A 13,802-nucleotide genomic window follows, 5' to 3' on the forward strand; every position below is an offset into this window, starting at 1 on the left:
TACAAATAAAAACGACTATAGTCTATATGATGGTAACTATAATGTTGAAGAGGTTAGATGCATTAAGTGAATTTTCAACAGCATGGTATTTTCAATTTACTATGGGTTTATCCATGTATAATCCCATCATAAGTTGAGGAACATCTGTATTAGCTTTCAATATGAAAAGGGTGGTGTCTTGAAAAGGAAAGACAATGAATTAGGGAGAGGATGAGAAACCTTTCATGAACAGAGATTCTAGACAGGTAAAAAGAAAATTAGAATTGGTACACAATGTAAACAAATATATTTTCTCTATTTACCTCCTGGTACCAGGGATTAAACCCAGGGGCACTGTACTATGAAGCTACATCCCTACACCTTTTCATTTTTAAAAATTTGAAACAGGGTTTCCCTAATTTGCTGAGGCGGGCCTTGAACTTGCAATCCTCCTGCCTCAACTTCCTGAGTAGTTGGGATGACAAGTGTGTGTTGCCTGGATATAGCCAGAAATATATTTGGTCTTTGAACCCTGGTCCTGTCACAGAGTTCCTAAAACCCTTGGAATTTCCTGAGTTGTAAGAATAGCTTTTCTTATTTTGAATGAGCCTCTTATGAATAAACCTGAGTTTATGCTAATATAGTGGCTTAGGGTGGAGCCCCTGCCTACCTTAAGGATGGGATCAGTCATCAGAAAGATTAAGTAATAAGAAGTTTGGAACTTTTAGCCTCAACATACCAACTTCCAGGAAGGTGGGTGGCTGGGGGCTGGAGATTAAGTTCCCTAAAAACTCGGAATCCAGATTGATGAGGTTCCAGGTTGCTGAAAGTGTTGGCAGGGTTGAACATCCCAAGAGGGAATGGATACTTTCCCTCCTATTTTGCCCTATCTAGTTCTTCATCTGACTATTCATATGTCCTTTATAATATCCTTTTAATAAATGAAGTAAAGTGTTTCCTTGAGTTCCCCGAGCTGTCCTAGCAAATTATTGGACCCAGGAAGGGGGTTTATGGGAACCCTAACTTAAAACTTTTTTGGTCAGAAGCACAGACCATAACCTAGAACTTTTCATTTGGTATCTAAATTGGGGGATGGACTTAGGAGATTAAGCTCTTGACCTGTAGGATCTGACACTATCTCTAGGCAGATAATGTCAGAAATGAATTAAAGGACACAACATTGGTGTCTGCTATAGAATTGCATGGTGCCTTTGGGAAGGACCCCCCCCCACCCCCAACAATTGTTTTTTCTTTAATGTTTGGGAAAACAAGGTGACAGTGTCTCCAGTTTCAGTGCACATAAGAATCATTCTGGGAGCATTACCAGACTCTGATTCTGTAGGTTTACAGGGTATCTTAGGAATCTACATCATTAGTGGGCTTACCTGATGATTCTGATGGGGATGGGGGGACCCAGACTGTTCTTGAGGATCACTGCAGCAAAGCTTCATGTAGTCATTAAAAGGATTAATTTTGAGAGAGGTCATCTGTATCATTGTAAGATGTGTGTAGTGGCAATGGGAGCACTGTTGAGATAATTAAGATGAAGTGGTTCCTTAGGGAGGAAGTGAGGAGCAATATCCATAACACAAGTAGAGTATGACTCTTAGACTGGGAGAAAGAGGTGAAGCATGTACCATAAAGATGCTGTTTTTTGCAGTGAAGCAAAAGGCTCTGAATAATTTCTGGGTTTTGAGCTGATTGGAAAGCAAGCTCTTAAAGTGGTATGAGGTGTTCTTAGGGTTTCAGTATCTTCAGAAGTATAAGTGCATAACAGATTATCCCAAACTTAGCAAATTAAATATAACCATTTTATTATGTTCACTGATTCTGAATCAAGAATTCAGACAGGGCACAGCAGGGATGTCTTGTCTTTCCTTGTTCCATGGTATCTGGAGCCTCATGAAGATTTGGAGGAGGTTTAACAACTGAGTTTTAGAATCATCTGAAATCTTTTTACTCACATGTCTGGTACTTGCCCGAGAAGAGTAGAAGAATAGGGCTTTCAATTAGAGTATTTAGCTGGACCTTTCTGTTTAGCTTAACTTCCTCATAGTGCAGCAGATTCAGAGTAATTGGACTTCTTACATGGCAACGCTCCAAGTGCATGTGATCCAGTGAACAGGCCAGAAGCTTCATTGCCTTTTATGCCTTGCCTTGGAAGTCACCCAGTGTCACTTCTGACGTGTGTTATTTGTTGAAGCAGTCACAAATCAGCCCAGATTTAAGATGATGAGACATTAGACCCTATTTTTATAATGGGAGGAGCATTACAGAATTTTGACTTCTGATTTGAAATTTCCACAAGAACTGAGAAAGAAAAATTAAGGATAGATGCATGAAAAAGGTGGGGTTTATTTTCTGGTGTTCTCTGCTCCTACTTTAAATATACGTTCTTAATATTTAAGTGAGGTTAACTTTTTTTTTTAACAAAAAATACAATCTGATGAACTTCCATTGAAATTGGAATTTTGAAAAAGTTGGTGTGAAACCTAGTGAAAGAATTAACTTTTTTACTGTTAATGTTTTGTTTTTCATGATTTTGTATATTTAGAACAAGCAGTGGGAAGAGCTCTGTTATCAATGCAATGTTATGGGACAAAGTTCTCCCTAGTGGGATTGGCCATACAACCAATTGCTTCCTAAGTGTTGAAGGAACTGATGGAGATAAAGCTTATCTTATGACAGAAGGATCAGATGAAAAAAAGAGTGTGAAGGTATAGTATTTATTTAACCTTTAGCAACATAGTATACCAGCATCAGTGTCCTTGAAGTTTTAAAATTTTATAAGATGGCTACATTGCTGAAGATGGAAGTATTGTTATATTTTTATTCATAACTTTTAAAGGCATCATTGATATTTTAGTTCTTGTAAAAGTCTTTTGCTTCAGAGTGAAATTATTGAAAGAATAAAACCTGTCCTTAACTGTGTTTTACTTTAGGAGTAGTTATTAACCATATTTGTAAATAAATGTTATAGACTTATTAAATAAGAACTAATACAATTCCCTAGCTTTCACAAATTGATTTATTTCTCCTTCCCTCAGTCCCTTCCTTCCTTGACCTTGCACATTATAGGCAAAGGTTCTACCATTGAGCTAATCCCCAGCCCTTTCACAAATTTCTTCCTTTTTTTTTTTTTTTTATTTAGTTGTAGTTGGACACAATGCCTTTCACAAATTTCTAATTCAATGTCACCATACTCCTTCTGCCAATAAAAGAATAAAGTAGAAATTAGGTTGTAAGATGTTAACTCTGAGCTGAAAGGAATTGGTAAGGCAGTGTCTCATTTTAGATACCCTTCCCCATCTTTGGGGATTAAACGTAGGGCCTTACACATGATGTTTATGAAAGTACAAGTTCTATCCCAGGGAGCTACACTCCCAGCCTAGTCACCTTATCTTGTGTCTATAGATCTCTCCCAACACAGAAGTAGTTCAGTATTGAAGATTCTTGCCATTTTAGGTTTTGCTAAACTGAAGGTAAAGTCATAGGTCTAGTTCTATGGGTTTGCTGTTTGACTTAGTATTAGAATAACGGTCTATATTAGTTTACCTCCTTGGACTGATTGTACCCTTCACTTTTGTTATGAGAAAAAATTATGTTTATGAAAATACTTTTCAAACTTTTAACCTGTACAGGAATCACTAATATTTTGTAATTAGGATTTTTACCAAGCCATAATTCATACTTATTTGTAGCTTTAGATTCTCAAGGGAAAATATGTTGTGAGATATTTTAAAGAAATTTTCTCTTTTTTCCTGATCTTTGTTCTCTACTTCCAATTTTGTTCCTTCATTGCTTTATTCCTCCTCTCCCTACTCCCACATTTAAATTTGTTAACCTCAAGTAGAAGTTTGCTTTACAATATAAATAAACTTTGATTCTTGTACTATAGTAGTTTAGAACTTAAATTTAAGTTATTATAAGTGTTTATCTTAAGCACTTATAATAACTTAAACTTCATCACAATTCTGTTAGATAGGTACTTTTGCTATCATAATTTTATTAGCCTGTGCAATCTAGCTCAGTGATAAAGCTCCCCTGGGTTCAATCCCCAGTACTGAGGGGAAAAAAAAAATTATTTGACTTTTTATATTGCTTCCACTATTCCTATAGGGATTTTAAAACTATTTTAATAACAATATCTCTTCTCATATTTCTCTTTTGATACTTATCAATACATATTGGTTTTAGAAGAGTCAAGAGAATGCAAATAGGCCAAAAGAACAAAGATTACAAAATAACGATTTGTAAAACCAGTGTCACTTTTAGGAGTTGCATAGGATTCCATTGCTAGAGTTCAATTTGTTGGGTCACTTAGAATATTTCCAACCATGATGATTTTGTAAGATAGTATGAGTAAACTTTTTGAAGGAAACCATTTTTTCCCTACTGTATTATTTCAAAGCTGAGGTTTCTTAACATCGCTCAGATGTTATATTTCAAATTATCTGAGGTTCTGTCTTTTGCAAAAATGATATTGTGCCAAATCAGAATATTTAAATCTTTAAAAAGTTTTTATTACAAGTAAAATTTTTTTTGTTTCCTTTCCTGCTTTAGACAGTTAATCAGCTGGCCCATGCCCTCCATATGGACAAAGACTTGAAAGCTGGCTGTCTTGTGCATGTGTTTTGGCCAAAGGCAAAATGTGCCCTATTGAGAGATGACTTGGTTTTAGTAGACAGGTAAAATTACATATGAACTGTTTTTTCTCAGGGTATACGTTTATTTAATAAAATAATGCTGCTTATAGCATGTGCTACACAAAACTTCAAATGTTCAGTTGCTACTTGGCCTCATTTCAGAGTGTTGGTTTCTGTTTTCAAGTTGTATAGTCTTAATTTTATTAGAAGAAATTCTAAAAGATAGTCATTTTGGGGGGTTCCTTAAGACAATTTTATAGTTTGGATAAATGATTGGAAGTTACAAATTGTCTAACTCTAGATATCTAGAGTAACAACTAGATTTATAGAGGTAATAACTTTAAATATTTTTCTTAGCTGTAGTGACTTGATTCTTTTTGTATCATGCATGTGCCTTACTGGGGAATTGAACCCATGGCCTTGTGCATGCTACGCAAGCATTCTACCCCTGAGCTACATCCTCAGCTCAAGACTTGGTTCTTTTTTTTTTTTGTACCAAGGATTGAACCCAAGGCCGCTTAATCACTGAGCCACATCGCCAACCCTTTTTTCTTTTATTTTAAGATGGCCTCATTAAATTGCTGAGGCTGGGTTTGAATTTATGATCCTCCTGCCTCAGCCTCCCAGGCCACTGGGATTACAGGTGTGAGCCACCACACCCGGCCTGTGACTTGGTTCTTTAGTTTCCCAAAATAACTTTATTGGTAAACTCATACAACTTTTTGTTTTTCAAGAGCTAATAGAATGCTTTTGGATTTTTTTTTCAGTGCTCTTTGATTAATTTGCATATATGATAGTTTTTATTTTTTAAATTAATTTATTTTGTGGTATGGGATTTGAGACCAGGGCCTTATGCATGGAAGGCAAGTGGCAAGCGCTTTACCACTGAGCTATGTCTCAGTCCCTGTGATGTTTTAAAAATCATCCTACTATACTGATTCTTAATAAAATGATTATGCGTATCAGTTATCACTATCATTAGCTAAGAAAGGTATTTAATGTTTTTAAAAATTTTGGTGTGTTCTTTATTCAGTTAAAATTTCAGTGTTTTATATAAACCATTTGTTTTTGATGATGGGCTTTCCTTATTGGAAAAGTGTCTCATATTATAATCAGTGGGATAACTCAAAGGAGAGAGAAGATTCTTGTGAAATCAAAATATTTTAAATATAATATTAAGTCAGTTTTGCTTTATTTCATAGTTGAACTATATCCATAATCCCACCAGTCAAGATATACAACAGGCAAATCCTTCACTGTAATTTTTATAGTATAGATGGTATATTAAATTTATATCTACCAGAGGGTATTTTATTTTTTATTATTTGTGCTTTTAAAAGCACTTAAATCTCTGAGCTGTACCAATATACCTCTTAGAACCTCATTTTTTAATTATCTATTAGCCTAGTTAGTTTTGTTTTTTAGTACTTATTTTATTTTTCAATCTTTTTGAACATAAAGATTAAGAAGATTTAAAAATTGATTATATTACTTGCTTTGTCAAAAATTACTATTAAAATTTCCTAGGAATCATAGCAATCATGGTCCTTTAGGTTTCAAATAATATATGAAAGTCTAAACAAAATTGTATAACCTAAATTTTCTTTTTAAAAAATTTCATATAATTCAATCTTTATTTCATTCCTATTAGTCCAGGCACAGATGTTACAACAGAACTGGATAGCTGGATTGATAAGTTTTGCCTAGATGCTGATGTCTTTGTTTTGGTTGCAAACTCGGAATCAACACTAATGAACACGGTAGGATATAATCATATTACTGTGTTTGGGGTCATTCAACTAATTTATATTCATTTTAATTCCAAAAAGTGAGTGAAATTCAAATCATGTATTAGAAAGAAATCTAGGGGCTGGGGATGTGGCTCAAGTGGTAGCGCGCTTGCCTGGCATGCGTGCGGCCCGGGTTTGATCCTCAGCACCACATACCAACAAAGATGTTGTGTCTGCGGAGAACTGAAAATAAATATTAAAAAAAATTCTCTCTCTCTCTCTCTCTCTCTCTCTCTCTCTCTCTCTCTCTCTCTCTCTCTCTCTCCCCTCTCCTCTTTAAAAAAAAAAAAAAAAAGAAATCTAAAATTGGGTGAATGAAAGCATTTGTGTTTCCATAGGACCATAAAGCACAAACCACTCCCACTTTCTACCATTTATCAGGCAAAGCTTTTCATATTTTCAGTTTTGTTACCCTTTTTCAGCTTTACCTGTATATATTGTAGGTTCCAGTTTACCAGGATACACTTTAGACTGCTATTAAATGTAGATTATCCAGGATATCTGTCTAGATTTTGGGGATTAAACAAAGGGCCTTACACGTGATGTTTATGAAAGTAAAAGTGCTATCCCAGTGAGCCACACTCCCAGCCTAGTCACCTTATCTTGTGTCTATAGATCTCTCCCACAAACACAAAAGAAGTTCAGTATTGAAGATTCTTGGTCCTTTGTTTATGGGTTTTTTTTTTTTTTTTGGTAGTACTGGGGACTGAAGGACTAAACGCAGGGTGTTGCAAATGCTAGATAAGCACTGAATTACATCTCCAGCCCTTTATTTTTTTGGGTTTTTATGTTGAGACTGGGACTTATTAAGTTGCCCAAGGTGGCCTGGAACTTGTGATTCTCCTACCTCAATTCCCTGAGTAGCTGGAGTTACCATGTACACTACAATATTCTATATTTATGCTGTTCTTTTTTTGGGTTTTTTTTTTTTTTTTTTTTTTTTGGTATTAGGAATTGAACCCAGCAGTGCTTAACTACTGAGTCATCCCCAGCCTTTTTTATTTTTTGTTTTGAGACAAGGTCTCTCTAAGTGACTTAGGCCTCCCTAACTTCTTGAGGCTGGCCTTGAACTTGTGATCCTTTTGCCTCAGCCTCCCAAGTTGCTGGGATTGTAGGTGTGTGCCACCATGCATGCCTAGGACTTATGCTGTTATTTACCTATAATTTGTCTACCTCTGAAATTTCCATCTTTCAACAGTCTCTGTTAATAGTGCTTTCAAGGCCATCTTTTATTACCACTTCCTTCTTTATGGAGTTTTTCTTAATTTGAACTAGATATAGTATTTGTGGATTATACCTTTCTCTGTTTATGATTTGATTTATGTAAGTAGTTTACATTGTCATTAATAACTTTTTTTTTTAGAGAGAGAGGGAGAGAGATAGAGAGATAGATAGATAGATAGATAATTTTAATATTTATTTTTTAGTTTTCAGCGGACACAACATCTTTGTATGTGGTGCTGAGGATCGAACCTGGGCCGCACGCATGCCAAGCGAGCGCGCTACCGCTTGAGCCACATCTCCAGCCCCCTCATTAATAACTCTTAAAAAAGATTTTAGGGCAGCTCAGGAGGCTGAGACAGGAGGATCATGAGTTCAAAGCCAGCCTCAGCAAGGCAAGGCACTAGACAACTCAGTGAGACCCTGTCACTAAATAAAAAATACAAAATAGGGCTGGGGATGTGTCTCAGTGTTTGAGTGCCCTTGAGTTCAATCTCCAGTATCAAAAAAAAAAAAAAAAAAAAGATTTTAGGTATCTTTTGAGAGCATGGATTATTGTATCCAACAGTTCCAATTATATCTTGCATGTAGTAGAGTCTGATAAATATTAGTTAAATTTCAAAAGGAGCAATAGCAGTTATCACTTTTGCCTTCTTATATGTTAATTTTCTCATCTTTGAAACATTTAATGTGCATATGGTGTTTTGGGATCCTTTATCAGTGGATGTTAATCATTATTGAATAAATGGTTCAAGTTAAAGTAAAAATTTCAAATAGAAAGTATCATTTAAAAGTGAATATACTGTTTTTTAAAAATATTTTTATTTGTAGATGGACACAATACTTTTATTTTTATTTTATTTTTATATGATGCTAAGGATCAAACCCAGTGCCTCACATGTGCTAGACAAGCACACTACCACTAACCTATAACTCCAGCCCTACTGTTTGTTTTTAATGTTTTCCAGGAGAAACATTTTTTTCACAAAGTGAATGAACGACTTTCCAAGCCTAATATTTTCATACTGAATAATCGTTGGGATGCTTCTGCATCAGAACCAGAATATATGGAAGATGTAAGTTATTTTTTTCCTGTAAATTTTTAAATACAGTCATGTCTGAGAATACTTTCAATACATACTTGTCTGAGAAAAGTATGTCATAGAACATTATAAGAAGTATTCTCTTGTGAAAAGAATATGATTACAGAATACCTAAAGTTGATTAGTGATAGACACTAAAATATTAAACTATTTTGAAGAAAAATTGTGTTATAAAGTACTATCTAATCATTTCAGTACTTGAGAAACTTTTTTCTTTTTAACTTTTTATTGAAGTATAAAATAACAGAAAAATACATAGATAAATCATTTAAGTATCCAGCTCTTTGAATTTCATAAGTTTAACACTCCTGTGTGAGAGTCCAAATAAAAAAAAAAACAGAAGATTCCTAATACCCAGAATCCCCCCTCATAGTCTCTCCTGTCCTCTTGTCTTCTCTCCCAAGAATTAAATGCGTAAAATGACTTCAAACACAGATTAATTTTTCCAGTTGTTCAACTTTATGTGATAGAATTGTATAGTATCTACCTTTGTGTCTGTTTTCTTTTGTTCAACATTGTGTTTGTCATATGCATCTGTGTTATACATAGTTGTTTATTCTCATTGATATATGGTATTGTATCCTGTAATTATTTTGTTAATAATAAGAGAAAATAAACTGTTTATGTTCTAATTTCAAAATTAAGAGAGCTCATTTTATACACTCTGATTGCATTTTCCGTAGCTCATAAAAAACAAAAAGCTATAACTGATTATTTTTCTTCTAATTAAGGCTATAATGGGGGGCAGGTAACTGCGATTGCACTCAGGAGCATTCAACCTCTGAGCCACATTCCCAGCCCTATTTTTCTATATTAAGCTGCTGTATATTAGTAAATAACATCACTCTGTATATTCTTGTATGTGTCTTTTGGTGTCCTCTGTATGTGTTTTTGTTGGACGTATATACACCAATGAGTCTTAGGGGGGATTGGTTGATTATGTCTTTCAGAGGATATTTGGTCATGTCTGAACATAATTTCGTTGTCACAACTGGGGTAGTGTATTACTGGCATCCAGTAGGTAGAGGCTAAAGATGTCATTTCCCATCCTGTAGCACAGCATAGCTGCTCAAACAAATTTGACTAATCTAAGTTGTCACCAATGCAGAGATCTGTAAATGATGGATATATATTTAATATGTACATATATGTATGTATGTAGAATTGTTGAATTACAGGTTAAGCATATGGTCAGTTTCAGTAAATGCAGCTCAAGAGTTCTCTAAAGTGCTTGTGCATTTTATATTCCTATCAGCATATTAAGAACTACAGGTAGTTTACATCTTCAAAACTCTTTTTTTAATCTGGTATTTGGCCTATATCATATTAATTTGTTTGATACTAGTTTTTCTGATTTTAATAGTATGAGTTTATTGTAAAAAATTTAGAGAATAAAGGGTTAAAAATCTTCTTCCACCACTGTTTACATGTTAGATAATTTGCTTTCATTCTCCTCCCTATTGGAATTTTGCATAAGACAGTTTTGTTTCCTGATATTATTAACTGTTGTAATGATACATTTTTAAATTGGGGTCTCAATTAATCATTGTAGAATTAGGAAATAACACTCCAAATTGTTCTTCCCCACGTAGTTCAACGTTCCTCTTAGCTTAATTTTCTTAAGTCTTAATAGATCTCTATTAGCATAATGCAAAAGGCTAATATTAGATCATAATTTCTAATTCTTAATTCTCATTTTAGTATCTTTTGTTTTTGTTTGTTACTGGGGATTGAATCCAGAGCTGCTTCAACTCTGAGCCACATCCCCATCCCTTATTTTTTATTTTGAGACAGGGTCTTACTAAGTTGCTTAGCTTTGCTAAATTGCGGAGGTTAGTCTTGAATTTGCAGTCCTTCCATCTCACCGATTGGAACTGCTGGAACTATAGGAATGTACCACTGTCCCTGGCTCATTTTAGTATCTTAAGCCTAACTTGTAAGTCTAGTACTTAGCTAATACATTTTTCCCAACCTTAATTCCTAGTGTTCCTAAGAAAATAAACTATTTATGTTCTGATTTCAAAATTAAGATAGCCTCATTTTATACACTCTGATTGCATTTTCCATAGCTCATAAAAAACAAAAAGCTATAACTGATTATTTTTCTTCTAATTAGGGCTATTATGGGGGGGGGGTAACTGCAATTGAACTCAGGAGCACTTAACCTCTGAGCCACATTTCCAGCCCTATTTTGTATTTTATTTAGAGACAGGGTCTCACTGAGTTGCTTAGCATCTTGCTTTTGCTGAGGCTGCCTTTGAACTCATCATCCTCCTGCCTCAGCCTCCCAAGCTGTAATTTAATGATTTCCATTAAAAATATCCATTTTAATATCCATTAAAATTTAAAAAAATTTCCATTAAAAATACCAGTCTTTCTTATTTACACACACATACAAAATAGCTTCATTTTAGCCAATTTTTTGATTTCAAAGGTATTAATAGCTTCATTGTTGGAAATTTAGAAAATAAAAGAATAATAAGGGCCAGGTGTGGCACCATTTGAGGCAGGAGGCTCACAAGTTCAAGGCCAGCCTCAGCAATTTACCAAGACCCTGTCAGAATTAAGTTTGAAAAAATGATCACGGGTTATAGCTCAAAAGTAAAATATCCCTGGGTTCATTGTCTAGTAGAAGAGAAGAAAAGGAAAACAAGGAATAAATTAAAATGCCACTGATTTTTATGGGCTTTGCCTCTCTGCTGCTATAATTAATTTTTTTGGAGGAGGTACTGGGAATTGAACTCAGGGGCACTCGACCAATATGCCACATTGACAGGGTCTCACTGAGTTGCTTACCGCCTCAATTTTGATGAGGCTGGCTTTGAATCCTCAGCCTCCCTAGCTGGTGGGATTGGGCATGCATCACTGGGCCCAGCTTGCCACTATTATTAATTAATACACATCTATATACTCATTATTTTTTGTAATAAAATCATGTATATCCTTAATACAGATTTGACATTTCCATGCCATTAAATATTAACATTTGTCTGCAGTATGATTTATAATGGTTGTATAATATTTGATATTTTGTTAGAATTTTAAATATGTTCAAAAGGAAGATCATTAAAAGAAAGATTTCTTGTCAAGTATTGAACTTTATTTATTAAAATATTCTGGATTTTGGGCTGGGGATGTGGCTCAAGCGGTAGCGCGCTCGCCTGGCATGCGTGCGGCCCGGGTTCGATCCTCAGCACCACATACCAACAAAGATGTTGTGTCCACCGAGAACTAAAAAAATAAATATTAAAAAAAAATTCTGGATTTATTAGGTATATGGGACTATTCCTATACTATCATTGTAAATGAAGTATAGTATAGACCTATGTTCATTGGTTATGTTTATTTAAATTGTTAGAATTCTTTAATATTCTTCTTTGTAGGTACGCAGACAACACATGGAAAGATGCCTGCATTTCTTGGTAGAGGAGCTCAAAGTTGTGGATCGTTTAGAAGCACAAAATCGTATCTTCTTTGTTTCAGCAAAGGAAGTTCTTACTGCTAGAAAGCACAAAATACAGGGGATGCCAGAAGGTGGTATGTATTAATAATAGGTTTTCCTTTTAAATATATATATAAAAAACAATATTATGCTGGAAATCTAGCTGTATACAGTAGTCCCCCTCTTATTACTGTGGTTTCAGTAATCTATGGTCAGGTATGGTCTGAAAATTTTAAATGGAAAATATTAGAAATAGATTGTTAATTTTAAATTGTGCACTGAATAGTATTATGAAGTCTGTCCATTCCAGACAACATGGAACATCCTTTTGTTCAAGGTTTCCATACACTACTCAGCCATCTTGGTTACCATGTTGATTGCTTAGTAATCACAGAGCTGATGTTCAAGCAACCCTTACTTTACTTAGTAATGACCCCAAGAGCAAAAATAGTTACTCATGCCCGCAATTGACATACACCAGAGAGATACTATAAAGTGCTTGTTTTAAGTGAAAAGTTAAAAATACTTGATTTAATAAAGAAAAAAATATTGTATGCTGAGGTTGCTAAGATCTATGTAAGAATTACTCTTCTAACTGAAATTGTGAAGAAGAAAAAGAAATTTGTACCTCCAGCTTCAAAAGTTTCAGCCACAGTGCATGATAAATGCTTGGTTAAGATGGAAAAGGCATCAAATTTGTGTATATATGTGTAGATAAAGTTTATATGGGGTTCAGTACATCTTGTAGTTTCAGACATCCCCTAGGGGTCTTGGGACATATTTCTCATGGATAAAAGGGATTGATATATTAGATTTAAAAAAGTCTTTGCCTGTATATTACAGGTGGGGCACTTGCTGAAGGATTTCAGGCAAGATTACAGGAATTTCAGAATTTTGAACAAATTTTTGAGGTAGGAATTTTGTCAATGTATCAAATAATGCAAAACTCCTGAATTGGCTGGAGAGTGATTATAACTTCATTTTCACTATCTATCTTTCAATAACCTCTGCTGTTATTTAGTGTAGTTACTTACACAGCAAGTGAAACAAGGAAAGTTGGAAGAAAGGAAGCCCAGCAAAATGGATGATCTGTAAGAATTGAGAGTTAAAGATTATAATTTCTTCCTTATTCTTTTTCCTTATGTATTTATAAGTGAGAAAGTTTTTTCATTATTGCTTGTGTTGTGCAATGTATGAAATTCTTGGTGTTCAGTTATTTGAAGCAAGAGCAAACAAATGTAATTGCTGTTGAAAGGAGTAGAGAGCAAAGTGAAAATCATGTTCTCTCTCTCTCTCTCTCTCTCTCTCTCTCTCTCTCTCTTGATACCATACTATTCTTGGAGATATATAGGACATGTTTAATGTCATTTGATACAATTTTACAATATTTCTAAAGTGTATTGCAACCTATTCATTCTCCTCATTTTGTATCAAGTGTTCTGAACAAGTGAGTTAATAGAAAATAATTAAGATACAGCTCCAACATTAGGAATCTGGTGGGAAACTACCAAAGTGTGTGACTGATATGTGTGTATAGTATTGGGGAGAGAAGATAATTAATCTCTTATAATGTAGGCACTTGAGTATTCAGAGACATTAAAAATCCTACATTTGAATAAAA

The 13,802-nt window shown here is 34.5% G+C and overlaps 1 protein-coding gene across 5 annotated transcripts in view; it reads left to right on the top strand.

The window, feature by feature from the left end:
• MFN1 (mitofusin 1) overlaps positions 1-13,802 on the top strand; it is a 38,929-nt gene that overhangs the window by 6,263 nt on the left and 18,864 nt on the right. For all 5 annotated transcript variants that reach the window (XM_081301235.1, XM_081301236.1, XM_081301233.1 and 2 more), the window contains 6 exons: positions 2,534-2,696; positions 4,543-4,667; positions 6,277-6,385; positions 8,605-8,712; positions 12,123-12,276; positions 13,025-13,092. In XM_081301235.1, coding sequence (XP_081157361.1) covers positions 2,534-2,696; positions 4,543-4,667; positions 6,277-6,385; positions 8,605-8,712; positions 12,123-12,276; positions 13,025-13,092 — 727 coding nt within the window. The remainder of the gene's footprint in view (positions 1-2,533; positions 2,697-4,542; positions 4,668-6,276; positions 6,386-8,604; positions 8,713-12,122; positions 12,277-13,024; positions 13,093-13,802) is intronic.

The sequence above is a fragment of the Spermophilus citellus genome (assembly GCF_964194105.1).
Source record: "Spermophilus citellus genome assembly, chromosome: 7".
NCBI lineage: Eukaryota > Metazoa > Chordata > Mammalia > Rodentia > Sciuridae > Spermophilus > Spermophilus citellus.